Consider the following 27,194-nt stretch of genomic DNA (forward strand, 5'->3'; position numbering starts at 1 on the left):
TGTACTGCCATGAATTACACAATCCAGTGTTCAAGTCTCTTTTGAAAAGAATGAGAAAATAAACATCAAAACATTAAGTGGACTTAACTGGAAACATGCTGGAATAACTTGGGTTTTCACAAAAATGCTAAACATTACAGCAGTGTAAGAATAAGCCTTAACATAATCACGACCCAGAGTCTTAATAAAGTCATGACATTTCTGAGAACTTCAGAAAATAGAGAAACTGGAAAATTATTGTAACAGACAAACAAATTTGCATGGACGAATTCAAGGTGCTCAACCATTATTTACAAGATTTAACATGTATTTTTGTTTAATTCACTGAATATGTGTAACAAAATCCTTCTGAAATATGACTTCATACATCTGAATAATATAAAACAGTTAAGAGGTGGGCGTTGTTACATTCACATCATTCTTCTCTAATATTAGTCTAGTGGCTGGTGTGTAGGTGTGTCAGAGGTACTGTACTATTTATTTATGGATTTGTCCTCTTGCATGTATTAAGTGACAACATTCACACTTATTATGTGAACATTTGGAAAGAATGCCATCATCCAATGATTTGAAACAGGAAATGTAAGAGCTGACGTTTATTTCTCCTTGGGGTGCCTTTTGGAGCTTAATTTGTGACAAAAAAAAATGAAAGACAGCAGAACAAGGACAAGTCTATATATTTTCATTGTCCTGTTACTGTTGTCTTTCAGACTTTCAGACTATGTTATCTAAAACGATGGGTTTCACAGTACTATATGGAGGACTATGGGCAGGGATGGTTGAATGGTGATTTTGATGGCTTTGTTGGAAGTTTAGATTCTAAGAAACATTAAATTGTATTTCTGAGTTTTGGCTTTCTTAAATAACAGTATTTGATGAAGAATTATGTTAATTGGTATGTACTTTGGAAATATATATACCATGGAAATACCATGTGGGGGGGGGGGGGGGGGCAGTGACGCAGCGGGTTTGGCCGGGGCCTCCTCTGTGGTGGGTCTGGGGTTCGAGTCCTACTTGGGGTGGCCTGTGTCGAACTGGTATCCCATCCAGGGCGTCCGTCCTCAGCCCTGTGCCCCATGCTGCCCAGCCATGCTCTGGCTCGCCACGGTCTTACTTGGGACGAGCGGCTGTAGACATTATGTGTGTGTGCACGCATGTGAAATACCTACTGCTTTATTATACATCATAGGTAGTTATCATTTTTCATTGATTACCACATTTCTCCACGGTATTGGCTATAAAACTGGTTTGTTTTAAGGTTTGAAGAAAGCAGAGGACATTTGCCGTCCATCCTTCTTGCCGACATTATATCTTGGGGAAAATGTGAGACTGCACTTACAAAAACATAGAAAATCTTACTGAATAAAGTAGATCCTTTTTATTTCTGTAATGAATAGCTGAGTCTCCCTAAAATTTAAGGCACATGGATTTTACATTTATTCATGTAGCAGATGCTTTTCTCCAAAGCGACATACATCTCAGAGAAAAAACAATTTGTGAATTACATTAGGAGAAAGAGAGACATAGTTGCAGACATATGATTCTTAAGTGAACCTAGTTTGTTTTTTTCCACTTCATGTACCGATGTCATAGGGGGGCGCAGTGGCGCGGTGGGTTGGACCAGGTCCTGCTCTCCAGTGGGTCTGGGGTTCGAGTCCTGCTTGGAGTGCCTTGCGATGGACTAGTGTCCCGTCCTGGGTGTGTCCCCTCCCCCTCTGGCCTTACGCCCTGTGTTACCGGGTAGGCTCCGGTTCCCCGCGACCCCGTATGGGACAAGCGGTTCTGAAAATATGTGTGTGTGTGTGTGTGTGTGTGTGTGTGTGTGTGTGTGTGTGTGTGTACCGATGTTCATTGCACAAGTAGGTGCACAAAACTCAGGACAGATTAATCCTGATCACCTTCCTACAGATTGTATTTTTAAAGGTACACAAACATTTACATACAGTACAGGAGTAGCCGCTATGTAAAGGCTTATCTGGGCGTGATCATAAAGTTATGGTGCATGAACATTTACACCATACATGAGCTTGAGAGATCATAGACAAAATGAACCTGGAAAAGGTGAGTTTTCAGACCCTTCTTGAATGTAACAGAGTTTCAGCAGTTCTGAGTGAGGGGAGGAGGTCATTCCACCATAACGGAGCCAGAACCGAGAACCTCCATGCTTTACCTTTCGTGCGCGGGACCACCAAGCAAGCAGAAGTAGACGAGCGAAGCGGTCCGATTGGGGTGTAGCGGTTGATCAAGTCTTGTAAATAGCTAGGAGCAGTTTTATTGATGCATTTGTAGGCAACAACCAGGGTCTTCAATTTGATCCGGGCAGCTATAGGAAGCCAGTGCAGAGAAATGAGTAGAGGAGATACATGGGAACGCTTTGGCAAGTTAAACACAACTCATAGAGCAGCATTCTGTATCAGCTGTAGAGGTTTGATGGAAGTAGCAGGAAGGCCACACAGGAGAGAGTTGCAGTAGTCCAGGTGGGATGTCACCGTGGCCTGAACAAGTAGTTGGGCAGAGTCAGTTGTGAGGTAAGCACGGATCCTGCAGATGTTATGCAGGATGTATCTGTAGGTCTGGATTGTGGCTTTGATATGCTGAGAGAAAGATAGACTGGAGTCAATCGTCACTCCCAGGCTTTTAGTCGAGGAGGTACGCAAAATGAGTGAGTTGTCCAGTTTGATCGATAGATTGTGACGGAAGGACAGGCCAGCTGGGAGGTGAAGACTTTCTGTTCTGGAGAGGTTGAGTTGGAGGTGGTGTTCAAACATCCATGCAGAGATGTCCGACAGGCAGGCAGCAATGCGTGCAGAAATGTCTGATGCTCCAGGTGGAAAGGAGAGGAAATGCCGGGTATCATTAGCATAGCAGTGGTATCCATGGGAGGCAATGACCGAGCCGAGGGGAGGAGGTGTTGATCGAGAAGAGAAGAGGACCCAGTACCGAGCCCTGCGGGACACCGGTTGAGAAAGGCAGAGGAGAATAACGAACGGGAGCTCCACCAGACCACTTGATAGGATCTGTCAGATTGCTAGGACTCAAACCATCTTAATGCCGCTCCTTTGACCCCAAGATCCTAAGCATTAAAGGCTCTTCACTTTCCAAGAGTCCATAATGCCTTTGTGACCTCCAGTGGTAGGTGTATGCAAGTGTTGAAATTCATCTGAAGCATTTTAACTGACCCCAAATTCCCAAATTTCTAAGACATAAAGAGATGGGGAGATGTTTCCAAATTTTCATCTGAATTTCAGCTGTTTTTCAGTACTTGAAAATCCACTTATAAATTAAACCCCAAGAATAAACACGATGATAATGTGTCTTGTACATCTTGGCACATCCAGCAGTCTGTCAGATACATATCAATAAATACAATGAAATTTATGTGCAACTTATGACGAAGCAGAAATATTACACTTGTAGAAACTACAGGAGGAGAAATGCATGTGGTGTGCCATGGTAAAAAGTTCATTTCAAACCACGACATAACTATAGAAATTCTTGGTAACTGAGGCCATTTCAAACTCGATTCAATGACGATTCGAACAATAAAGTTTGAAACTTCACAAAAATCACCCACACTTCCTCACTCACCTCCTACGTCATTGAGGAGAAGTGAAATAACAAAAATCCGGTAAACGCCCAATTTTGTCCTGGCTCCGGGGTATGATTGACGTCGTATAAAACCAATCGGTTTCTTCCATCTGCACCGCGTGATCTCAAATCGACATCCGGGTCCCGCCTCCTCTCCTTGTCGCAGCACTTTCCGCTGGCTTTCAGCGAAGCCGCCATCTTGTCTGCTTCGCTCGCAAGAAGATTTTGTGTTTCTTCAGGATGGCCGACTACTCCAGCGTGGCTCCCCCGTCCTCTAACTCGGCTGGCGGGATGAACGACGCGTTTAAAGATGCACTTCAGCGCGCCCGACAAGTAGGTTTTATTGAAGAAAATATTTACTTTTAAAAGTAGGTCAGTTTCTGGTGGGGGGAAAAAAGCGTCTCGGGTAACACGAGGCCGCGGAGGTAGTTCAGACCAACAAAGGAATTTGCGGACGATCAGTTTCTGTTTACGTTCGCCTTGAATTTGGGGCAGATTTGTTAAGACGAGTAGAGTCTGTGATGTTTTAAGGGGAAATGCTAATGCACTGTTATGATCAACAACGGAGTAGGTGTTTTATTTCGTTTTCAGATTTTCTTCTTGATTCAAGCCCTGAGGCTGAATCAAGGCCCGTCACGTCAGGGACGCCTCAGCACCCATACTACTACTAGCTCGCCTCAGTCAGTTTTGAATAAATATTACCTAATTTTATTAACATTTAATTCGTAGATTTTATCAAATAAAATTTGGAAGACAATAATTGTGAAGTCAGGTATAATTCGAGTAATGCAGGAAAATAATGCCTCATTCAAGGAAATTGCGGCAATGGATGGAGGAGTGGGACTCGAACCAGCAACCTCCAGGTCACACGTCTCGACTACATCCTTAACTTCTACTTTAAGTTGGCCATGAGAATAGGATCCAGGACACACAGCTTCCTTCACATCACCTGTGTGGCACTCAGTTGATCCTCGTTCTCCTGTTTGGGCTGTGTAACCATCCATTTCCCTGGATTGTGGTTAATGCTGTTTTTTTTCTTTTTTTTTTTTTTTTAAATATGACCAGATTGCTGCCAAAATCGGAGGCGATGGTGGAGGTGCCCCGCCACCAGCGTCCAATGAGTTTGGCTATGGAGGGCAGAAAAGGCCTTTAGAAGATGCAGGTGGGTGTTCCTCATTTTCTAAATGTTTAAGATGCAATCTTGCACTTATTTACCTTGTACTTTAGATATTGCGTGTTAAAATTCCATTATGTGGCTCTGCATGATTTTTGTGTGGCAGAATTTAAAGTATCAGGTACTGCCACATGTGTACAGGCAATGTAAGATCCCCCACTTGTAATAATTAGCATATCATGAATTCATTTAATTAATTTCTGTTAACATTGAGTGCTATGTCCTCGTGAGACCCAGTTGAGGCCTTTGAGTGTATTTTCAGGAAGTTGTCCTATCTCCACCCCATATGCTGCATATTTTAACACACGAAATGTCCTCTGTAAAGGTTCATTAGCTGTCAGCATTGTAGCATGTACAATTTGGGAGATGTACTCAAAAACATGCTTTCTAATATGGACAGAAATGAACGGGTCTCGTGAGGATATGCTATTGCAGTGTACTGTTGCCATAATGGTGTGTGTAAATATCTGTTCTCTCTAGTAAGTCTCCTGTTTAAGATTTATAGAGCTGTAACCCATCTTACTGAAGTCCAGGGTGTGGCATGCAGCACATTCGTTCTGAAGTTTCCATTTTGATCTCCTGTCCTGTTTCCCTTGTGAAACTTGAGAACCCCCTTCCTCCACATGAAAATGATGATTGGCTCATGTGAAGCTTGCAGTGCTGCAGTTCACATGTATGATTCTCTTTATGTGTAGATGACTCTTGGACAAGTCCGAATGGTAGAACACACTGGGAGGGATTGCACTCTCCTTTCACAGGCAGGAACCTTTTGCTCATTAACAACTGACAGCAGACACTCTGGCCCTTTTATTTTAATAAGTAGAAGTGTTTCAAACATGGCAGAAATGGGAGTTCCGTTAATTTAGCTCTGCTTGTATGCGACAGTGGATTAATTTGTAGCTGTTGTGAACATTTGCATTCAGTAATTCTGTTTTGTGCCTTATGTAAGGTGCTCTACAGAATCTTTCAGTAATTTAGTGATTGACCTTGTGTAATGTAAATGTTGAGTGAGTGACTTCTACAAGCACGTGGAGTAACATTTTTTGGCTCCATTCTTACATGTTTTTGTTACAGTGCTAGTTCCTTGCCTTGAAAGAATAGCTGTAAAACTTTCCCTTAGTAAAATGTTCTCCTTCTCTGAAAGTGGTCATGCGAGTGATTATGTAAAAAATGCAGGAGTCTGTCACTCTGATTTTATAAACGTGGCTTTTCTGTTTTATCAGTAAGTAAGCTGCTGTTGAAATAGAATAATAAAAGTTGGTGTGCTTTTCAGCTTCTGAGCATAATGTAACTGTCAATTTTCTCTCCATCCATCTCCCCCTCCAGATCAGCCTGAAACAAAGAAAATGGCATCACAGAATGATCGTAAGTCTTTTTTTTGGGAGGTCTTTTATGTGTTTTATGCTAATCGGATGTACACATGCAGTTAATTTTTCTGTTGGAAGGCTTTCTCATAAGATGTCTAACAAGGTTTTTTCCACCCTCCACAGCGTTTGTTTCGGGAATGGGAGGAATGAATGCTGCGCCAAGGTAAGACATCTTCTGTGTCTTGCATCACCTTTGTGGAGAGTGAAATGATGAAATCTGTAGATCTGGCAGAAATTTTGAATTTTCATACGTATGGTTCCAATACTTTCAGATCTACCTCTGAGGAGGTGAAGGTTCCAGATGGCATGGTCGGATTCAGTAAGTGTGTGTGTTTTTTTCTTTTTTTGTAATTATTAAAAAAAAACAATGCTTATTGTGTGCTGAATTTTGCTTGCAATTTTAAATATAAATGTCCTTTCTTGATAGTTATTGGAAGAGGAGGCGAGCAGATATCCCGAATACAGCAGGAGTCTGGTTGTAAAATACAGATTGCTCCTGGTAAGACTTTAGGTGTACATTAAACTGTTGTAATTTAACTTTCTTTTCTTCATTAAGTTGAAAGCATTTTTTCCACTCTAATATCCAGACAGTGGTGGCATGCCTGAGAGGTCTGTGACATTAACAGGATCTCCAGATTCAATCCAGCAAGTACCATTTTTGTGTGACCTTTGAAAGCCAGACAAAAAAAAAAAAAAAAAACAGATCTTTGATTTTGCATTCCTCAAGGTCTCACTGTCATCTAGTCATTGTTGACCTTCATTTTTGTTCTTGTTTTTCACAGGACAGCAAAAAGGTTGCTGACGGAGATTGTTGAGAAAGGCCGACCGACGCCAGGGTTTCATCACTCAGATGGACCAGGCATGTCAGTCCAGGAGATTCTTGTCCCAGCCTCTAAAGCTGGCCTTGTGATAGGCAAAGGGGGCGAAACAATAAAACAGCTACAGGTGATGACCTTCGCAGTTGTACAACTATAAATGCCAAAATGTAACGCAGCGAATTGACTGCTCTGCATCTTGCGTCTCAGGAACGTGCTGGGGTGAAAATGGTAATGATTCAAGAGGGACCGCAGAATACTGGGGCAGACAAGCCTCTCAGGATTTCTGGAGAGCCTTTTAAAGTACAGGTTAGTTTTAACATTCTTTGTTCCAACAAGGTTAAGAAGGGTGTTAGACTGTATTTGCAAGCTTTGTTTTACTTCTTCTAGCAAGCCAAAGAGATGGTTATGGAGCTGATTCGAGATCAGGGGTTCAGGGAGCAGCGGGGCGAGTACGGCTCAAGGATGGGAGGTGGTGATAGCTTGGATGTAAGTGGAACAACAAGTTTCTTTGCCTGTCTTGCAGTATACCTTGTTTTCAGATGGTTTGTTACTCCCCTCTCTTCACCCTCCCAGGTTCCAGTCCCAAGGTTCGCTGTAGGCATAGTGATTGGAAGAAATGGAGAAATGATCAAAAAGATTCAAAATGATGCTGGTGTGAGGATTCAGTTCAAACCAGGTGTGCATAATGTCATCTTAGCAGATAGTAAAAACTTGTTACCCTAGTTAATCTTGCATGCATGCATCAGCTCTACATTCTGAATGTGGATCTGTGGAACTTCGGTATATGCTAACATTACAGGCAGTTTTCTGAAGTCGGTGACACTTTTCACCTTTTATGTCCACCTATCAGATGATGGTTCAATGCCAGAGAGAATAGCTCAGATCATGGGGCCGCCAGATCGGGCACAGCATGCTGCTGAAATAATCTCTGACCTGCTGAGAAGTGTGCAGTCTGGAGGTCCCCCAGGCCCTGGTGGTCGGGGCAGGGGCCGTGGGCAAGGCAACTGGAACATGGGCCCACCTGGAGGGCTTCAGGAGTTCACCTTCACTGTCCCTGCCATGAAGACGGGGCTCATTATTGGGAAAGGTCTGAACCAGTAACTCTTGACATTTAAGTCTCGTATAGAGCTGTTGTGTGACTTATTTTTAAAACATGACTCCATATCTACACAGGTGGAGAGACCATTAAAAGCATAAGCCAGCAGTCTGGTGCCAGAATAGAGCTACAGAGAAACCCCCCTCCTAATGCAGACCCCAACCTCAAGATATTTTCAATCCGTGGGTCACATCAGCAGATTGACTACGCCAGACAGCTGGTGGAGGAGAAGATTGGTGTAAATATCACATCTAGTGTTTTTTTTTTTTTTTTTTGGGCGGGGGTGTGTAATTTTATATTGCACGATACAAAACATTGTTTTTGTCTTAATAGGGTCCAGTCAGCCCAATTGGTGGTCCCCATGGACCTCCAGGTCCACACGGAGGACCTTCTCCACATGGCCCTCCAGGTCCTCCTGGACCACCTGCTCCAATGGGTCCATACAATCCTGGACCTTACAACCAGGGACCCCCTGGACCACAGTAAGCTTGTTGACCAAAATTGCAAGCAGTTGTGTGTTGTTCTGCCAGGTTAGGAATTCAGTCTTTATTTTGTTCTCTACATAGTGGACCACCAGCACCCTATCAACCACAAGGCTGGGGTAATGGCTTTCCACACTGGCAGCAGGGTCAGCCAGACCCAGGTGAGTTCCAGTGTCAATTTGCCAGTTTAATGTTGTGTTTTATAGGCCAGGTGGCATTTGCTCATGGACCATTTCTGCTTGCTTGATGCATAGGTAAAGCAGCAGCAGATGCCAATGCTGCTGCCTGGGCTGCATATTACTCTCAGTACCAGCAGCAGCCCCAGGCACCCATAGCCCCAGCAACTGCTGCTCCCGGCACAGCTCAAACCAATGGACAAGGTGAGGCTGCCCAGAAGCTAGACCTTGTATGCTGATAGCTTGATGTGAACATTGGGTTTCATTTGTGTCTTCCTCTTTAAATTTCTGCATACTTTAGCATCTTCTGAGCAGGAGCTGTTAAATGCCCTGTATTGCCAGATTTTGAAGAACATCAGTATTCATCTGTGTTCTGTCAGATTTCAGAATTCCAGACCTCAGGTTTCATTTTTCTTGGAGGACATGTAGCTTTCTGAATGGATGAGTAGATCAGTGGTTTTGACCTGGAGGGGTCATGTACCCTTGTCAGGTTAGAAAGATTAACTGCAGCCTTCTTAAGAATGGTTATCAATTAAAATTGTACCATTTTTAACAGGTGACCAGCAGGCTCCAGGTCAGAGTGGACAGGCAGATTACACCAAGGCCTGGGAAGAATATTACAAGAAATTGGGTATACATATTTTGCCAAACACTGATTTGGAGAACATACTGGGACCAGACCTGTTTGGTCTATTGGTCCCCTGTTAATTTAGGGCAGGTAGAATGGGTGCAGAAAAGATCACTGTTTTGTGGGTTTAATTATAGCAGTAGGTTTTCTAAGTCCAAAGTGTGCAGTTTTTGCATTTTTGGGTCATGTATCACTACCTGAAATTCAATGTTGTGCTTCAAACTATGATGTAGTTTTCACTGAATTAAGTTGTATGATGGATGAATATTGTGTGTTTAAATGGAAGCGTGCAAAGAAATGTAGAGGTAGTTCAGAACACCTTAACATATGTAATGAAATGACACTAAAGCCCTTTGGTGTTTCAGGTCAACAGGGGCAGCAGCCGCAGGACTACACAAAGGCTTGGGAGGAATACTATAAGAAACAAGGTAATGAAACCTGGAGGTTATTCAGTCCAAAATAAGATGCATTGAGCACTCGCTTCACTTCCATATCAAGTGTGTTTTACGGGCTGCTGTAGTCTGAGACCCTTTCAAGTTGGGGCTTTGCACACAGCTGCCCCAGAGCGAGGGTAGGGGGTTTCTGTCCCACCATTGAGAGAAATCATTGGTGGGGTCGTTCCCCCCCTCACATTTATCTGTCTCCATCCCTGGGAATCATCCTTATTTGTGGCATACTGGTCTTGATGGCTTTCATGCAGTTTGCATATTTCAGTTGCGTCTCCTGACCTCTGACGTCCATTTCTTGTTCCAGGCCAAGCTGCTCCACAGGCTGCAGCAGCTACTCCTTCTCCAGCAGGAGGGCAGCCAGACTATAGCGCAGCCTGGGCTGAGTACTACCGGCAGCAGGCAGCTTATTATGGGCAAGGCAGCCCCCAGACCATGGCCGGAGCACCAACCCAGCAGGTACACCCCTCAAAGTTTTCTTGTCCCCCATGTCTGTAGAGTGCCTCTATTCTGTGGACCTCTAGTCTCTCTCAGTAATGAAACTGCATGTGCAGTACTTGTTTGTGCTAACCTTTTCCTCTTCAGGTGTAGCTGGTCACCAGAGGAGCCGGTGTCTAGAACTAACAGATCTTTTCCCCCTTGCAGGCTTCTTTTATTACCTTTTTTGCGCTCAGTAGATGTTCTTGTTGTTAACCCTCATATGTATTTTTTTTATGTATTTCTTTTGCACAGGGCCAGTAATGTGAAGTGGACATAAAGTATTTGCTTCACTGTCGAAAAAACCTTTGTTAAATGTTTGGATGCAGACGCCTTGATGAAGATCTTAATTTCTTTGGTTTAAAAAGTGTTCAGAAAATTCCGGGGGCAGTTTTTTTCCCTTTTTTCTTGTACAAAAATGAAGTTTGTTTTTAGTGTGGTTATAATAGATTTGGACATTCCAGCTCCTGTATTTCATATGTGGTCAATGCTCATGTTTATAAACTGTAGTAATTTCCATGTATATCACCTCAGTTTTAAAATATGCCTGTTGTGTTTTGCAATAAAACAAAATGAAACCTACTGTGTTGGTAAGTTGGGTGAGCAATGTGGGTGAAATTAAACCTTGCAAGTTCCTTAGTAAATATTAAGAACTGATGCAGACTCTTGGCTGTCAAAATTTGCTGACGGAAAGTTCCAGTGTCCTGTCTCTCTCCAACTTTACGTGCAGCTCCTGGTTTTATATGATCGTTTTGATTTGTACTAAAGTGTGCTCAGACAAAGCGTAAACCCGATGAAATGTCAGCGATACATTTTTTAATAGAAATGTGGTCATTTCTTTACTGCTCTTTTTAGGAATAGGCGCATTTGTGTGGCTTAGTGTTTTTGCAACTTATGCAATTTAGTACTGTTACATTTTCTTGTACTGCACCTGATACCTTTCTGACATGGGGTAGCTTGTATTGTTCATGAGTGAATCCACTTCTTCCCTCACAGCCAAGTTTTAGAAAAGCGGTAAGCAAGAGTATTTTTACGAAATGTTACCTGAAATGTGACTTTGTTACGGACATTATAGTATATTTGCTGCTTTTTTACAGCACAGGTAAATCTTCCCTGCTTTGACATTTGCAAAAGTGCTGATATTGTTTTTCCCATTTTTTTAGTGTCAAAATTCTGTTTATTGGCTAACGTAAAAAAAAAAGGTTTTCGTATGACAACGTGAATGCACAGTCGGTTTTTGCTATGCTATTGTGTTTCAAAGTGCATCCAAAGTGCATAGGCTTGTAGGTGTTTATGGGTGAGGAAGCGTATGCTGTCAGTCTCCGTGATTTGAGGCTTCAGGGGCCGTTACCACTGTAAGTACTAAATCGTGAACATTAAAGAACAGTTTTCTTTCAATGTACTACTTTGAGAGAATGAAATGTAGTGTATTCTGCTAGAAACTGTATTTCTTAAAAAAGGAATTCCCATCTCATCATGGGGTAAGTATCACAGTACTCAAAGAGCACACAGTGAAATTTGTTGATGTGAACCCATTTTGAAACTTAGTTTTTAGGATTGTGAATTTTGATCGTGTTTTGCAATGACCAGTGATGTGCCTTTTCAGGCTGTCATTTGAAACAAACTGGCATTGTAGTTGTTTTCTAGGCCGCTGCACTTTTTTTAAGGAGCACTTGCCAGTTGGACCGTTCTGTTTTGAGCTGTGAAATGTGAGTCTGTTCCACATATATGTAAGCATATTCACTGTCAAATGCAACTTGGCAAGTTTCTGTGTTCACAGGAAATGCTTGCACCAATGATATTTTGAAGATATTACCGTGGTACCCCATTTAATTCTAAAAATACCATTGTAGCAAAGAAACTAGCATAGTTAAATTCTCTTGCTAAATGAGCATTTCATTTTTTTCAGAATTATGATTTTGTGTGACTTAAGATAGTTTTAACATGTCACAGGTAGCATGTGCAGCTATGTTGCGTGTATCGGTATAAGGCAGCATGTAGACATATATGCAGTTTGTTGTTACACAGGAGTGCTTCAGTAGATGTCAGTGTTGTGCAGTGAGCGTACTTGAACTGAAACTGATATGCCATTTTTTGTACTGGAGGCTGTTGTATTTAATCGGGTGAATAACTGAATTTTTTTTTTACTGATGGCAAACGGTGCAATATTTAATCTTTGCAGCATCACCCAGACCTTGCATCTTAGGTTCTGCTGCAGTAACACAGGTAAGCATGACCTAAGGACACCAGTGTTTGACCTGTGAATGATCTATATATTTTTGTTTGACTTGCCTGTATGGTTTGAGTAAATACAGAGACTGCATTAAGAAAAGTTGTAGTGGTGCCTTTAAACCATGTTTGAAAGTAATGACTTTCAGGCAGAGCAAAATGAGCAACAGCCTTCGTTTGAGTATGTTCATGAATGACTTGCATGGCATATTGTAATGAAATGTGAGTTAGGTATTTGATGCAAATGTTATACAGAAAAGTTTGCTAGCCCATTCAGTTAGGATTGACAGTGAGCCCTTTTTGAATTCGTATGACTTTCATATAGGCCAGCTTTTGAGTGCATTATATTTTATACACATTGTCTTAGTGTGACCATGTTGCCTAGAACTGTAGACATTTTTGCTTTTTTCCATAGTCACTAAACAAATTGCATGCAGTTGCAAGCTTTCAGTGATTACAAATTGGCCTTCGCTTAGAAAGAAATGAAGCAGATGATCGTAAGTTGTCATGTTATCATTAGTGTTCAAACATGTGATGACTCGAATTGTAGTGCAATTATTAAAAAATGCTGCCTTCATTTTCACACACAGTGTTGAAGATGCTCCAAGCATAGTTCATAGAATCAGGCCCTGAGCTAGTTTGTCCCTAAGGAGGAATCCTTTGAGTCTATTCCACTGGTGAACATAGACCATTCAAGTGCTCCCGTAATAAGGTAAACTTGAGGAACTTTTGATGATTGCTAAATTCATGTTGCTGTACGTCTTAGGGTCTGTAATGCTGTCTAAAAACAGAATTGCACATTCAACTAATAACTGTACCATGCTATAAAATGTTAGGTGTCCAGTGTCTTAAGTCATTGCTAGATGAGCATATTTAGTTCTCTTTACTAGGACTTAGTACATGCTTTTTTGTAGTTGGATTTAGACTTGGAACTGTTTCTTTTGACTAAGTGACAGGTTCTTTTTGGCAGTAAATTGGATAGTAAGTTGTCTTATGTTCAAAATCATCTGATCTAAACTTGCAAGTTGATGGTTGCCCAATCTCTGGCTGTATAATACTTCATGTGCATGCTGTGCGCGATGTTTTCCTTCTGAGTAAAGCTCTCAACAGAGAATTCGTGGGGGGTATAGAAATGAAGAGCAACAGAAGCTAATGTGGGAATAATGGAAAAGGGAGCATGCTTTAGAGGTAAAGAACATGGTTTGTGATCTGTATAATTTCTGAATGTATTTTATTTCTAGAAGTGTCTGTTTCTAGCTGAGCATTGTTCCCATGTTCAACAATAAATTTGTAATGACTAAACTCTGGGGCCCTTTTTTTTTTTTTAAAAAAAAAAAAAAGTAAATGGCACTTCTACCTGATTACAGAAAAAGCATTTGAGAGCATGTCATTGGGCATCAGTTTTGAAATTATGTATGGGAGAGCTGGAAATGAAAATAGACATTTTCCACATTTTATTATAACTTAAATATCAATGTACTTTAACCAAGTTTCAGCACCACACACTTAAGCATTGGTGCTTTTCATTTTTTTCAGCAGTTAGAACTGTAAGCAACATTGTATATCAAGCCAATAAGCTACAAAAGAAAAATTATCCAGTACTTACAAGTAACTAATACATCTTATTGTAGGTGTTTAATAATTAAGAGTCTGAACAACAAAATGAGAAGAGTGAGTGATGGGGAGAAGGAACTCTTCCAAATGGTCAGTGGTACCTCTCAGAACAGTTTCCCCCCACTTCTGGTTTTCTGGTTTGGCACTGTTGTGTTCTGAAATGTACATCTACTTTGCCAAGTCATCACTGGGGCATGGAGCCGACAAAGAGCAGGTTGTAAACAATGTATGCGTGATATCTTCCCCCCCCCTCCCCTTTTCAATATCGACTGGTGGAATGACAAACTCGGCAGCATTTACTTTTTTGGCCCCCCCACAAGTTGTACAGAAGGAACGAGAGACAGGAGAGTTCCAATAAAAGGCATCAGTAGTCCTCGGCTACAGGGGAAGAGAGAGATGAAAGTTAGGGAAATGGACAGAAGAGGTATAAGGTAAAGGACATGCTTTCCTGCCCTCACTGAAATGTAAATGAATAAATGTAAACATGCAGAGGGAAGAAATGGTCGCATGCAATCAGAAAGGACAACGCTTACTTTCCACCGTTAGAATACAGGTGCTGGCTGCCGTGCCCCGGCTGTTCACCGCCTTGCACATGTACTCCCCCTCATCCTCCGGGAAGGTTTCTGGCAAGTATAGGCAGCATGTCTCTCCTCTCTCGATGTACTGGTAGTCCTCACAGTCCTGGAGCATCTCTCCCTCAAACCACCAGGTCACCTCAGGCTTTGGCTCCCCTGTGATCTTCACCGTGAAACGCACGGGTTCACCATCCACCACGGACTGGTTCTTCAGGGGCTTCCTGAACCATGGTGCCCCAGACCTTGCATGGTCATCATCTTCGTAGGTTGTGGAGCCATTAATGATGCTTCCTTCTTCCTCTTCCTCATCTTCCCTTTTCTGTTTAAAAAAAGTTTGATGGTACAAGGCCACAATGGTTAGTTATGTGAAAGTATTCTGTAACCAGTATGTTTAGATGGCTCCAGTGGACCTACTTTTTGCAGTGCTGCATCAATCTCCTCTTGTTCAAACTGCATGCGCTGTAGCTTCTGCTCTTCAATCCTCTTGCGCTCTTCCTCCTCCCTCGCCTTTGCCATCTGCTCAAACCGGGCCCGCATGTCCACTTTCTGTCTAAATGGAACATCATGAGCCCTCCTGTCTTCCTTCTTACCTTCGTCCTCTTCATCCTGAATTAATATACAATACCAATGTAAGTGGCAGCACTCTTACTAGAGCCTTTAATTACTTGCCAGACGATGTAGGGCTAGCTGGAAGAGCCCAATTTAAACCTGTTTTATGAATATAACACCTTTAAAAGTTGGCACTTCCTTAGGTACCCACTGTGGTAAGTAAAAATTGCAGTATAGTAGTTTCCTTAAGTGAGAACATTATTTGGGTGTTGGATTTTGAAAGGATCCCCCCTTTCCAAATTGTTTTTGAAAACATTAGATGTCAAGTATTCAAAATTATTTCAGGAAGTGTACCCAATTTAACAAAATGGCACTTGATATTTGTTCTCCATCTGTTACGGAGACACTCAAGTAGCCACAGTTGTTTGCACATCACGTGACCGCGATGTCCAGTGGGGAGGACAGATGGCTTTGTCCTTAAACTATATTAACAAGGTCCTCCCATCTGGTGCCTGCAGCCAAAGCTTACATAGAAAATCTTCACAGTTCATTTGTTTTCCAGGGCTGGTAACACAATGCAATTATTTGATATTTACCCACTTAAGACATTTTCCTGTGCATTCATAAAATGTATCAGACTAACCAGGGACCTGAATGGAGACTTGCTGTTTTTAGAAATAAAAAGAATGGAGGTTGGTTACACTTAAATCAATGTAAATGCTTATTCCATCCAGTTTGTCATACAAGTATTGAGTGGGTGGTTGTACTTTCAACCGTTATATTCCTTATGAATATAACTGGGTTCATGAGGACATTGAAAGTAAACAGCTGCAAACTATATTGCACATTCTAGTGAACAAGACTAAGGTAAGCAGGTTACATGAAGTCCTAATAATTGGGTTCCTTAATTTTACCCATTTCTGGAGCTTTATAACTCAGTGGAAATGAGGCAGGAGCCTGGCTCTAAACTGGCAATTTTCAATTCTTCACCAGTATGTTAACTGCTGCCCCAGTTAAATAGCCATAGCTTTACAGACTGGTGCATCGTACCGCATGGAATCGCTCTGCTTCCCTTTCCTTGATTTCAAGGTCTATGGCTTTCCTCCGTGCCCTTTCCTCCTCGATCTTCCTCTGTATCTCCTCCTCGGTGAGCTGCTTTATCTTCTCAAACTTGGACTTCAAGTTCTTGGCTTTCACGGTGCTAATCCTTCGCAGGTGGCTCAGTTCTTCATACTCTGAGCTCACTACCAAAGAGCTCTCATTTATTTCTTCCTGGTCATAGAAAGAGAAGGTAATATGTAGCCAAAGTTACACAAACACTTTCACGAATTCAGCGTAGCATAGCTAACATTTTCCCCCCTTCTGATCCCACAACGGTTTAATTCTGGTGTCCTTAAAATTCAGGTGTGTTTTGACACCACCCTAGTCCCACAGTACTTCCCAAATTTTGCAAGAAATAAAAAAAAAAAAAAAAAAAAAAACAAAAAAATCATTCTGTTAAAGATGGCTGTCTAGTTCCTATTAAACCATCCTCCAGCTTCCAGTTTGTATTTTTAATTGCTTCATTTGGTTTTATAAGGTGTGCTTATCCAAAGGTAGTTATTTAGTATATTAACAGTGCAATTGTTCAGGTCAGGGATCACAGAGATTGAGCCTATACTAGGAAGGGAGGTACACCCTTGATGGGATACCCCTCCATCCCAATGTACCCCCCGCCACACTCTCACACACCCATTCGCACACCACATCCAATTTTTTAATGGCAGTGGGTCACCTCGCCAGCATGCCTTGTGAGTGTGGGAGGAAACTCACAGAGACTGAGCCAGATTCTAAGCTACACTTCAACAAATCACGCTCAGTGAGTCAGCAGCCCTACCCACTACACGATTCTGCTTCCCTCAATTAAGATGACTTTAAAAATCTAAGACATTGAATAGCTGAAACTGGTTCAGTGGTCTAATGTATGGGGCATATCTAGACAAGGGCAGCTCCCCACAGCACCCCACGATAGTATGCTGACCTCGCCCATCTCCTGACGCAGCTGCTCAAACTCCTGCTTCTCCTGCTCCAACTTCTGTCTGCGCTCCTCTTCCGTGCGCCTCCTCTCTGCCTCCTCCTTCTGCTTCAGCAGCTCCTCAAAGTTGATCTCCAGCTTCCCGGGGGCCAGGGCCTCCTGCGACTCGCTCTTCACAAGCCCTTCCTCATCTGCTACCTGTCAGTCATGGACACTAGATGAGCTCTTCTTGCTGGACGTGCACTTTCCTGCATGCTACTCCACCAAACATTGCGGAATATTCCAAAAATACAACATGTAAATATGACAGGCAGGACAAAGCATGGTGAACAGCCAACTTCTGAGGAACATGCCAGCATAACTGCTGCTTACTTGCATGCTTTGATGGGCTGGACAATCATATAACCTCTTACATTCAGATAAAGCATATCATGTTATATGGTCCTCAGTTTATCATTTTTCTGTTCTGTCAAACTATAATCCAAACATTTCAGCTACACTGCCATTAAATGCTAATTTATGCAAATACAAATGTCTTTGAAATGTAAAATGCCTTACTTCTCCATCTCCATATGTGGTCACTGAACTTTCCTGATCCTGGATTGGACTCTTTGGAAGAATGGGACAGTGTTTGCATTTGTATCATTTGAGCACATTTGTAGTGTTTTCCACGAAACATAAATGGGAAAATAGAGTTTACATGTCAACGTCCTGTTAATGTTAATTTTCTGCTTCCCCCAAATGAGAAAAGTTTAGTCAGAAAATTTTAACAAAATGTAATTTGTTGTATAAAACCCTGTTTGGTATTTAGTTATGCTCAGATGATATATGTTAGGAGGATGCATATTTTAGAGGTTGATTTAAATGTTGTACAGCAAACAAAATGATGGGTAAAATGCATTAGTAAATGAGATGGGTTAATGATAACAGAGCTATGAATGTGTCACAGCACTCTTAGTTGCTAAAAAGCAGCCTTGGGCAGTGCGTTGCTTGGCTCGTGCACATGGGCTCAGTCGTGGCTCTTTGGTCCTACCATGTTCTTGCGCGCTTCAGCGAAGAGCTTCTTCTCTTCCTCCAGCCTGCGCCTGGCATCCTCCTCAGCCCTTTTCTGTTCCTCCTCCCTCCGCTGGCGCTCCAGCTCCTCAAAGCTGATGCTCAGCCTACCTGGCCTGGCGCCTTCGGCGCTCAGCATTACGGCCAAGATGTCGTCGTCATCGACGATCTGCAAAGGGGCGTCAGACTGAGTCCCCGTGCCCAGGCCCTTGGACCCACCTGACCCTTCGAGCTGGTCTGTGCTCCATCGGTGGCCCCCACTGACCATGCTCTTCCTGGCCTCAGCGAATGCCGCCTTCTCCTCTTCGATGCGCCTCTTGGCTTCCTCTTCCACACGCCTGTGTGCCTCCTCCAGCCTCTGCTTCTCGAGCTCCTCGAAACTCAGTTTTAACTTGCCTGGTCTGAACTCCTCCTTTGTGGAAGGGACTCCTGGTTCATCATCCTCTGCACCACCCTTAAATGCCGGTGGAAAAAAACAATCAGGATTTGCAAGACCTCAACCATAAGATCGTGAAATGACAACTGTTGTCTGGTTACCATCTGGAGCCTGGCCTCTTCAAACGCCCGCTTCTCCTCCTGGAGGCGCCGCCGGGCCTCCTCCTCAGCTTGCTGCCTTTGCTGCTCTTGCCGCTCCCTCTCCAGTTCCTCAAAGGTCATCTTCAGTTTTCCTGGGGTCACCTGTGCCTTTTCTGTGGACTGGGGGGAGTCCTCATCCTTGTAAGGAACAGACATTCTGAGTGCTGGAAACACCTGTATTCAATTTCAGCATCACTGGCCACATGTTGGAGGATGATGAATCATCCTTCCCTCACCTGAGGAACTCTGGAGTGGCGCTTGCCCTCTCGGAAGGAGCGCCTGTTCTCCTCGTACCGTCGCTGCTTCTCCTCATCTGTCTTTTTCTTCTCCTCTTCTTCTCGCACCTTACCCAAGTCTTCGAAGTTCATCTTGATTTTGCCCGGTGCTCTGGACGACTTAGTTGGCCCCACTTTTATCAGCAGGGTGTCGTCTCCTTCCTGGCGCAAAGGGAAACCAAAACAAACCAACGGCACAATGCTGCAGCTCTTGTAGGAACAAGAAGGTAGGAGGAGTGACTGCTTTGAAAACCCTTTGCAGTGAAGACAGGACCTTCTCTAAACACCAGTGATCTTTTCATTCTGTGCATTTGCCCAGGAAAGGAGTATCATGTGCCAAAACACCCCTGAACATCCCATTGTAAAGGTGAAGTAGGAAGAGGGGCACAAACAGCCACATTTTTTTTTTTTTTTTACATTAATTTATAGTATATTCCCTAGTGCCAAAACATGCTGTGGTAAATATGAGGAATGAATTAACAGGTTAAAAGTGCCTATGAATACCTGAACAATAAGTGACCATGCTCTTGTAAATGGTGTAATGATGCAATTTTTTTTTTTTTTTTTTTTTTTAAACCTCCATTTCTACTTCACGTCCAGTTCTACTTTTTTCACCAATCTAATGAATGAAAAGTCATTGAGTCAGACATTTGCGCAGTCGTTTATCAAAACGGCGGAATTTAGCCACCAGCTCTTTTCGGGAGCGAACAGAGATGTTATACAACTTCCTCCAGTAGTGCGAGCCTGAAACGCTGCAGCGCTCTGCAATCAACTGGTAAAATAGGAGTTTGATACAAATTGAACGCTACATCAAATTTTAATCGATCCATTTGTTATCAATAAAAGCTTGTTCAATGCAGGATCAGGGTGGGAGGGAGTGTATCCGGGAAACATGGGGTATTAGGCAGAGTATACCCTGGACAGCCCATCACAGGCAAATCACAAACACTGGGAAATTTAGAGTCACCAATTCATCTGAAACATGTCTTTAGACCAGCCACTGCACCACTGTGCCACTAGTTTCAAATTATTATTAAAACATGTAAAAATATAAAGACATGGCCATGTTATGATGTATGTCTGACTGCACCCTGAACAGAAGATTGGTTTTCTTTGCTGGATTCTGTCTAGACACTAAACGCACAGCTATGATCTACAGACTTGGGCAGTGAGTGGGTAAAACGAGAGAGGTGTTGTGGGCCTGGAGGAGCATATTAGCTCAGCACATGTCCTCGGTCTGCAGCTTATAGTCTGTTATCTGCAGAAGAAGGGAATCCGAGAAGATCCCAAACCCATCACAGCTCACTACAAGCATGGGACCTTGTATAAGGAATGAAGTTCAAGCCCTGTTACAGGATGTACGCTAGGGGTACGCTAATGCCCCACCCTGACCATAGATGCCGTGTGTGTGTGTGTGTGTGTGTGTGTGTGTGTGTGTGTGTGTGAGAGAGGGACCCCATGGCCCACTCACCTGTTCTGCCTTCTTGGCCAGCTCTCTCTCAATCTTGGTCTTCTCAAGCAGGTCCTGGGCGATGCGCCGTTTCCTCTCTTCCTCTGCCCTCTTCCTCTCTTCCTCCTGCCTCTGCTTCTCCATCTCGGCGAACTTTCCCTTCACGCTGCCTGTCAGCCCAGATGGCGCCCCATCAGCAACGTTTGCCAACAAGAGGGCGGCGATACACCAAGCTGCGTGTCCATTTCTGTTTACTTCAGCTGTTCTTGGCCTACCTGTGATCTTGGGGACGTATGATTTCTCCGGCTTGGCCGGCTTCGCCTCCTCCTCCTCATCGCTGGATGCAAGCAGCTCCTTCATCTGTTTGGGATCAACAGGATAGCGGTTAAAAGGTTACGGTTTATCTTGGATCATTGCCTTTACTTGGGAGCCATGCTGGTACCACAAAGGCAAGCGGCGTAATCCCTCAAAGAGCAGGTGCATGACAGCCTAGCGAAGAGCGTTGCCTGAGCATTGGGACAACGCTGCAATGATCGACGACGCAACTGAGCGTGCTGGGGCACGAGTAGGTGTGTCTCGCCTGCGTGTGATTGGGGCTCCAGCTTGTGACGCGAAGACAGGGTCACGAGGATCTCTCAACGCTGCCGCACAGACGCAAAAGACCGTCAGGTTAGAAGCGCAGTGTCAGTACATTAGAGCAAATGACAATATGCAAAATTCCATGGAAGTGTTAATAATCAATGCTGGAAATGCCTTTTTTTGCTTAATTTGGGATAAAAAAAATCTTTATCTGCAGTTTCTGCTCATCACTCACATTGAAATGTTACATTTCAAACTATTTTCCAATGTATTTAATGCATTTCAAATGTAACATTTCAAACTAATCCCATTCATTAATAAGCAAAACAGGTGTTTGCATTACTGATGAGACGAAAGTTACCACCCACAGGGGTTACGTACAACAAGGGTGTTTTACTCAGGAGGTTGTGTAGCGGTTAGAGCTGTTTCCTTTGGATCTGAAGGTTGCAGGTTTGAATTCCGCCTACTTCTGTAGTACCCTTGCTCAAGGTACTTACGGTGAATTGCTCCAGTAAAAATTGCAGAGCTCTATAAATGGGTAAGTAACCGTGGGTAGCTGATTTGGATAAAAGTTTCGGCCGAGCGAGTGAAAGTAAAAGGCTTTAAAATGTGTCGCTTACACCTGTGAGATACGTGGCCGATTATGGATAATGTTTAGAAACACAGCAAAAAGTGTGTTATCTTAACAGTCAAAAGCAACACAAGAATTCTCACGGTACATCGGCGTTAAGATGGTCCTTGAACCCTCATCGGTTTTCAACCCACTGGGTTCACGAAGAGCTCAGGCCGCCAGGGAACATGAACCCAACACGGAGTGAAAGCTAGAGTCGCGGTAAAGCGGTCCGACTACAGGGTGACGAACCGTGAGGAGCACCCAGCATGCCACAGGGTTAGACTCGACATCCCGGAGGACACGTTGTCAGTGCTGGGATTCACGCCATGCGGGACAGGACAGTCGAGGCCGTCCGCGTTTGACCTGCTGCTTCCTGCGGTTCCACTCTTTCTCCCTAATGTACTGCTCCCTCCTCCTCTGATGCTCCTCTTGGTTCCTCCGCTTACTGCGCTCCTCCCTCGCCTTCTGCATGGCTTCGAACTTATTCTTTACGTCCCCCTTGCTGAGCTTGGGCACATAGGTCCTCTGCACCGGCTTTGAGCTGGAGAGGAGTTTCTTTGGACCGGATGGCGGGGGGGGGACAAGAGTTGAAAAGGACAGGAAAGTCAGAGGAGGTCAAAGGACAGCAGTCCGTATTCCCGCCGCAGAGACGCGCGTCAAGCGGCAGATTTCGGAAACGTACCTTCCAGAAAAAGCCCTTGGCATTTTCGTCCTTTGACAAACGCAACAAAAATTTTTGCAGAGCGTGCTTCCCATTTATGTAGCGAGACTCGAAAGGACACAACAGGTATTACTTATTACCTTTGTTTTGGACATTATTTAAACAAAGTTGTTTTTGGGGGAAAACTTTTTTTTTTTTTTTTTGGTAAATGTTGATCTCACTCAGAAGATGTGTGTTGGCTAAGCAGGGATGGAATTTTGAAGATATATTTAAAGTGTCTGGGTAGATAATGCTAATAATATATAACTGTCCGTCCATCCATCCATCCGTGCTATTTAGTAGTTAGAATAAACTAAATATACTCAACATGTGGCTAAAATAAAGAACTAAAAACATGTACGAAAAACAAAACGTCTGTGCTCTCCCATCATTGCTCCGAAATCTAGTCTGGACTAATATGAAGATTTAGCCTGCAGGTGAACATAAAAAGCTTCCCTGACCTCGCTGTAAGTTACATAGTCGGGAGATGAGCTAAAAGTGAATGTTGTTATACGGTGGTGGGAAAACAAGACTCGCGATCGTTGAGGAAATGAACCCGCCCAGCAGACCGCCCAACGCTAGGACGAGATGGCGCAAAAGCCGCTCCTAGACGACACGGGCATCTCACGCCAACGTCCATCGTAACGCTACCATCTCGGTCTCGCAGTCTTTCCAACATCGAGTGCGGCCGGAGGCGGCGGTGGAGAAGCGAGAGGGAACCTTACCTCTTGTTTCTGCGCCACGTCAGTCATGGCTGCTTTGCTCCGACGCTTGGGCTGAGCCGAGGTCACCGGTTCTGGCCGTCACTCTGGAGAGTATCCGAGGAGAGGAACGGCAGCGAACGACAGTCACGCAGATAGTGCCAGCGGGACTCATATCTCAGGTCACAATGCAGAGATACACCTCGAAATGTGCTGCTCAGGGCTGCTTCACACACAATACACACACATTCCTGTGGTGGCCTTGTTTTTCCGCCTTAACTGCCAAAATACTTTACGGTCTATTTGAAGTTCTCCAGCTCGGCTTTCCCTTTGCATCCCTTCCCGCTGTTTACTCGCGTTTCCTCTGATTTCCTTGTGTTTAGACAAGGTGCGTAAGGATGCGCAAATAACACCGAAGTGATGACTTTCTGCTGACCGACTTGTCCGGAAACTCTCACGAGAAGAAGACCGTTGCGGATCTGAGGCAAAACGGCACGTGTGGTTGCTTCCCTTGCTCAACGTCTCATCGCATAGACGCATCTTTTTATTCTCGCTGCCTACACCAGCATGACCCGGACCAGGACAAACTGGTAAGGAAAGTGAGTATCCTCCTGAAGTGAGTTACACTGATTTACCTGTTTATACAGCAGGGTAATTTTTCCTCAAGCAATTCAGATTAAGGACCCTATCAGACACACTAAAGCAGTAAGTGGGATTCAGTCCTACATCCTTCAGAGCCAATGGCCACTAACGCTCTTATTTGAACGTCATTATTTTTGTGCGCATGGATTATGAGAAAATACATTTTAGTACATCTAGGTGTGTCAATAGACAAATTCGGTACCTTAAATGTATTTGCTACGACATCTTTGTTACTGTATTAGTCGAATGTCAGTTTCCTTAACCACTAGACCTACACACGTTGTCTGAAACCGCTTGTCCCAAGTGGGGTCGCGGGGAGCCGGAGCCTAACCCGGCAACGCAGGGCATAAGGCTGGAGGGGACGCACCCAGGACGAGGCACCAGTCCATCACAGGACACTCCAAGCGGGACTCGAACCCCAGACCCACCAGAGAGCAGGACCTGGCCAAACCTGCTGTGCCACCATACCCCCCCTTACCACTAGACCCTATTTTACATATGAGTCTGAGCTTTGGGTTTTGTGTACAACAGCCTTGCTGCAGTCTTTCTTAAAAAAAAAAAAAAAAAAAAAAAAAAAAAAAAACTCCTGAATTGAGGTCCACGACAAAGAATCTTATTATCCCATTATGTCGGCAATCAGACAAAAGACGTACTCGAAACCAAAATTTAATAAGTAAATAAATGGAAAATAATAAACTTTCTCGGAAAATGTAATTTCATAGTATCACTTCTGGGTTTTTCTTTTTCTCAAAATCAGGTTGTTCAATTGCAGCTCGCACCAAATATTTGCTGCCAGTCGGTGTGTGGGTTCGACGTTCCCGCTGTCACAGATAAACATTTGGGCCATTTATTTCCATCATACGCGGGTGAACCGCGTTCTTTAAGATTGTGGAAATTTATGAGCTGATGCAGTTGTGGTTAAGAGGGTACGGAGTTTAAGAGGCAGACCTGGTGTGCAGCTTCGATTTTGTTCCGGGGCAGAACACATGGGCCCTTTGGAGGGGCCCAAGCCATTTAAGAAGCAGGAGAGATGCACCACATGGGCAGCTGGGACATGGGGGCCCTTTTACCCTGGTTCATGAGTCACACAACGGTGTGCAAAGAGCTATTTGTGACCGGCATGCGAGTCTGGTATAACGGCCCGTTGCTATTTTTTACCCGGGGATCTGGCACTTTGACGTCGTGGTGTCGCTCATGTTTTCAGGAGAAGATCATTCTTGTTTTGAGGGCAAAGCTGTTGCTTTTCTTTGGAGTGGAATCATGCTACTTGTTTTAATGAGAGACAGCACTTCTTCCTACAGCCCATTTATTTTCTCAAAATACCGAACAATAGTTGATTTGACAGTGCCATAATTTGTCGTTCAAATAATCATTTTCCTCTCTTTCTGTGGTCGCCATGCTCAGCCAGGCCCCACACATCAACTCACTTTTAAGACCAAATATTTGAGCGCGGCATTAAAAGGAGCGCAGACGTGCGCAACGCTGCTTTAAAAAACATTCAGCTTATAATCGAGTTTCACTTCAGTTCGTAATAAATTCAGTTCAACGTCTTTGTCTTGGAACAGTAGTATGCTAAAGTATAAAAGCAGCTTTTTAAAGTCGTTTTCTGTAACTGATTAGATTATTTCAAATATCACTGCTGAACAAGATGACTTGCAGTAAACTGATGGTATTCACTAAAATTACTTCTGGTTCCTTCCATGGCTAAGTATTCGTATTGAGCTGCTGCCTGCAAATAAATATATAGGCTAATTATTTTTTTTTTTTGTTAACTGGGGACGTCTAGTAGTGTATTGGTCAGCGCTGCTGCCTTTGGACCAAAGGATACAGGTTTGAATCCCATCTTTTGGCTGCAGTACCCTCGAGCAAGGTACTTACCCTGAAATTGCTCCAGTAAAATTACCCAGATGGACAAATAATTCTAATCTTAATGTTGCAAGTTGTTTTGGAGAAAAGCATCAGCTAAGTGAACAAATGTAACTTACTTGCAAGATTATATTTAAAAAAAAAAGTATAGCTGTTGAATAAAAGTTTTCCATTTTTTTTTTACCCGGGGTCTTTCGGCCCCAGTTTTACATAAATTCACTTGGACAGTTTTTAAAATATACAGTATTTTCAGTTCTACTCGTTTCACTTCCAGGAAACCCCAGTGTCTACCAGGGAAGTTTGATTTCATCAAATTCATCACATGGACTAGCAGCCATTCCAAGCATGAAATGGATAATTATAATCGAGCTATAAATTTCAACCAACTACTGACCTTGTGCAGCTTCACTCAAGTGTCCACACAACTTGGTCAGATATGGGATCCCATTTACAAATTCAATCTTATTTAAAGAAGAAAACCTTTTACACGTCAAACTTAAGCAGGCAGTCAACCTTAATACACCCTAAAGTTAAAAAATGACATGTGACTCCAGTGATCTCCTGCTAGTACCCGAGATCAAGGTACTTACCCTACAGTTGCTCCAGAGAAAATTACCCAGCTGTATAATAAAATGGGTAAAAATCAGTGTACGGCAGATTAACACAGCAAGGAGAGGGAAAAGTAGAGGAAAGTGTCGGATGGAAGAAGGGGTGCAGTGAACAGCTGTGAGCTGTGACTGAGGGACCGTGTCGCAAAAAAAGAAAAAAAAAATACCGCTCCGAAGTGGCCGCGCGCGGACGTCTCGTGCGCAAAGTAACGACAGCGGCGCCGCGTCTCCGACACGTGCGGCTGTCAAAGCGCAAAAAAAGTCGGTGCTTCTTAACAGCAAAAGTGTGCGAACGCTGTCATTCTTAGCTCACGCGCTGTCTAATAAAAGAATAAGTCAGTGCAGAAATCCGATTAGTGTGAAAAGTGGCCTTATTATTATTATTTAACCAGTGTAGTGTCAGCGACGTGACCTGTGCGCGAGAGAGAGAGCGCTCTAGTCACTTCGTAAGTGTGGTTAAAAAGTGCGCTATTCAGCGGTCCTACCTGTTCCGCGGTGGCACAGCGAGTCCACTCGGCTTTCCCGCGCGCTGTGGAAGAAGAGTCCTCGTGCGGAGGGGATGGATGGAGGACAGTTGAGTTCCAGGCAGGTGCGAAGTCCCCGACAAGAAGAAGAAGTGGAGAGACTGCGAGAGGCTGGGGGGCGGGGGAGGTGACAGACACTCCGCAGCCCGGACGCGGTGAGCAGAGAGCGGTGTGTCCGCGCTGTGTCCACAGTGTGTCCCCCGAGCGCCGCTTCCTGTCCACCCGCCGCTGCCATAAAAGTCCACATGGGCTGTGCGCGCGGAGCGCATTCCGGAGCGCGCAGCAGCAGCAGCCTCAGCTGTTCTCTCTCTCTCTCACACACACAGAAAGCTTCTCCACCACCACTTGCAGAACGCTTCCTACTCTTCTTGGTT

General features: G+C 43.8%; 2 protein-coding genes across 10 annotated transcripts; one reads left to right on the forward strand and one right to left on the reverse strand.

Annotated features, from left to right (window-relative positions):
• The first annotated feature begins 3,718 nt into the window (after window positions 1-3,718).
• Window positions 3,719-13,783, forward strand: fubp1 (far upstream element (FUSE) binding protein 1). Of its 7 annotated transcripts, none has more exons than XR_001965249.1 (21): window positions 3,719-3,921; window positions 4,654-4,750; window positions 5,458-5,520; window positions 6,089-6,127; window positions 6,253-6,292; window positions 6,402-6,454; window positions 6,557-6,628; window positions 6,717-6,774; window positions 6,912-7,074; window positions 7,155-7,253; window positions 7,335-7,433; window positions 7,521-7,623; window positions 7,798-8,034; window positions 8,121-8,281; window positions 8,377-8,525; window positions 8,610-8,686; window positions 8,780-8,905; window positions 9,258-9,332; window positions 9,695-9,757; window positions 10,083-12,478; window positions 13,072-13,783. XR_001965249.1 is itself a non-coding variant. In XM_018734783.1 (21 exons), the coding sequence occupies exons 1-21, from the start codon at window positions 3,829-3,831 to the stop codon at window positions 10,514-10,516; spliced, it is 2,028 nt and encodes a 675-aa protein (XP_018590299.1). In that variant the 5' UTR covers window positions 3,719-3,828; the 3' UTR covers window positions 10,517-13,783. The 7 variants fall into 7 exon arrangements, 6 of the variants coding, with proteins under 6 accessions (XP_018590299.1, XP_018590297.1, XP_018590298.1 ...); XM_018734783.1 differs by having other exon boundaries at window positions 10,083-10,234; window positions 10,508-13,783; XM_018734781.1 differs by having other exon boundaries at window positions 10,083-13,783.
• A 129-nt stretch (window positions 13,784-13,912) lies between these two features.
• Window positions 13,913-27,024, reverse strand: nexn (nexilin (F actin binding protein)). Of its 3 annotated transcripts, none has more exons than XM_018734778.1 (14): window positions 26,782-27,024; window positions 23,205-23,287; window positions 22,143-22,334; window positions 20,863-20,947; window positions 20,609-20,757; window positions 19,099-19,299; window positions 18,824-18,982; window positions 18,552-18,740; window positions 18,267-18,455; window positions 17,240-17,431; window positions 16,270-16,491; window positions 15,085-15,276; window positions 14,629-14,989; window positions 13,913-14,473 (listed from the first exon to the last, which is right to left on the reverse strand). In XM_018734778.1, the coding sequence occupies exons 2-14, from the start codon at window positions 23,229-23,231 to the stop codon at window positions 14,460-14,462; spliced, it is 2,172 nt and encodes a 723-aa protein (XP_018590294.1). In that variant the 5' UTR covers window positions 23,232-23,287; window positions 26,782-27,024; the 3' UTR covers window positions 13,913-14,459. The 3 variants fall into 3 exon arrangements, with proteins under 3 accessions (XP_018590294.1, XP_018590293.1, XP_018590295.1); XM_018734777.1 differs by having other exon boundaries at window positions 18,824-19,000; XM_018734779.1 differs by lacking the exon at window positions 22,143-22,334 and having other exon boundaries at window positions 18,824-19,000.
• Window positions 27,025-27,194: the final 170 nt, after the last annotated feature.

The sequence above is a fragment of the Scleropages formosus genome, chromosome 3 (genome assembly GCF_900964775.1).
Source record: "Scleropages formosus chromosome 3, fSclFor1.1, whole genome shotgun sequence".
In the NCBI taxonomy this organism is placed as follows: Eukaryota; Metazoa; Chordata; class Actinopteri; order Osteoglossiformes; family Osteoglossidae; genus Scleropages; species Scleropages formosus.

Bases quoted from the DNA above. Each gene is read 5' to 3' on its own strand.
- nexn (XM_018734777.1), bottom strand. From the start codon at position 23,231: ATGACTGACGTGGCGCAGAAACAAGAG. The intron at 19,300-20,608 runs GTGAGTGGGCCA...CCTTTGCGCCAG, and splicing joins TGGCCAAGAAGGCAGAACAG to GAAGGAGACGACACCCTGCT. The intron at 18,741-18,823 runs GTAACCAGACAA...CCGGCATTTAAG, and splicing joins AAGAGGCCAGGCTCCAGATG to GGTGGTGCAGAGGATGATGA.
- fubp1 (XM_018734781.1), top strand. From the start codon at position 3,829: ATGGCCGACTACTCCAGCGTGGCTCCCCCGTCCTCTAACTCGGCTGGC. The intron at 6,629-6,716 runs GTAAGACTTTAG...TCTAATATCCAG, and splicing joins TAAAATACAGATTGCTCCTG to ACAGTGGTGGCATGCCTGAG. The intron at 9,758-10,082 runs GTAATGAAACCT...TTCTTGTTCCAG, and splicing joins GGAATACTATAAGAAACAAG to GCCAAGCTGCTCCACAGGCT.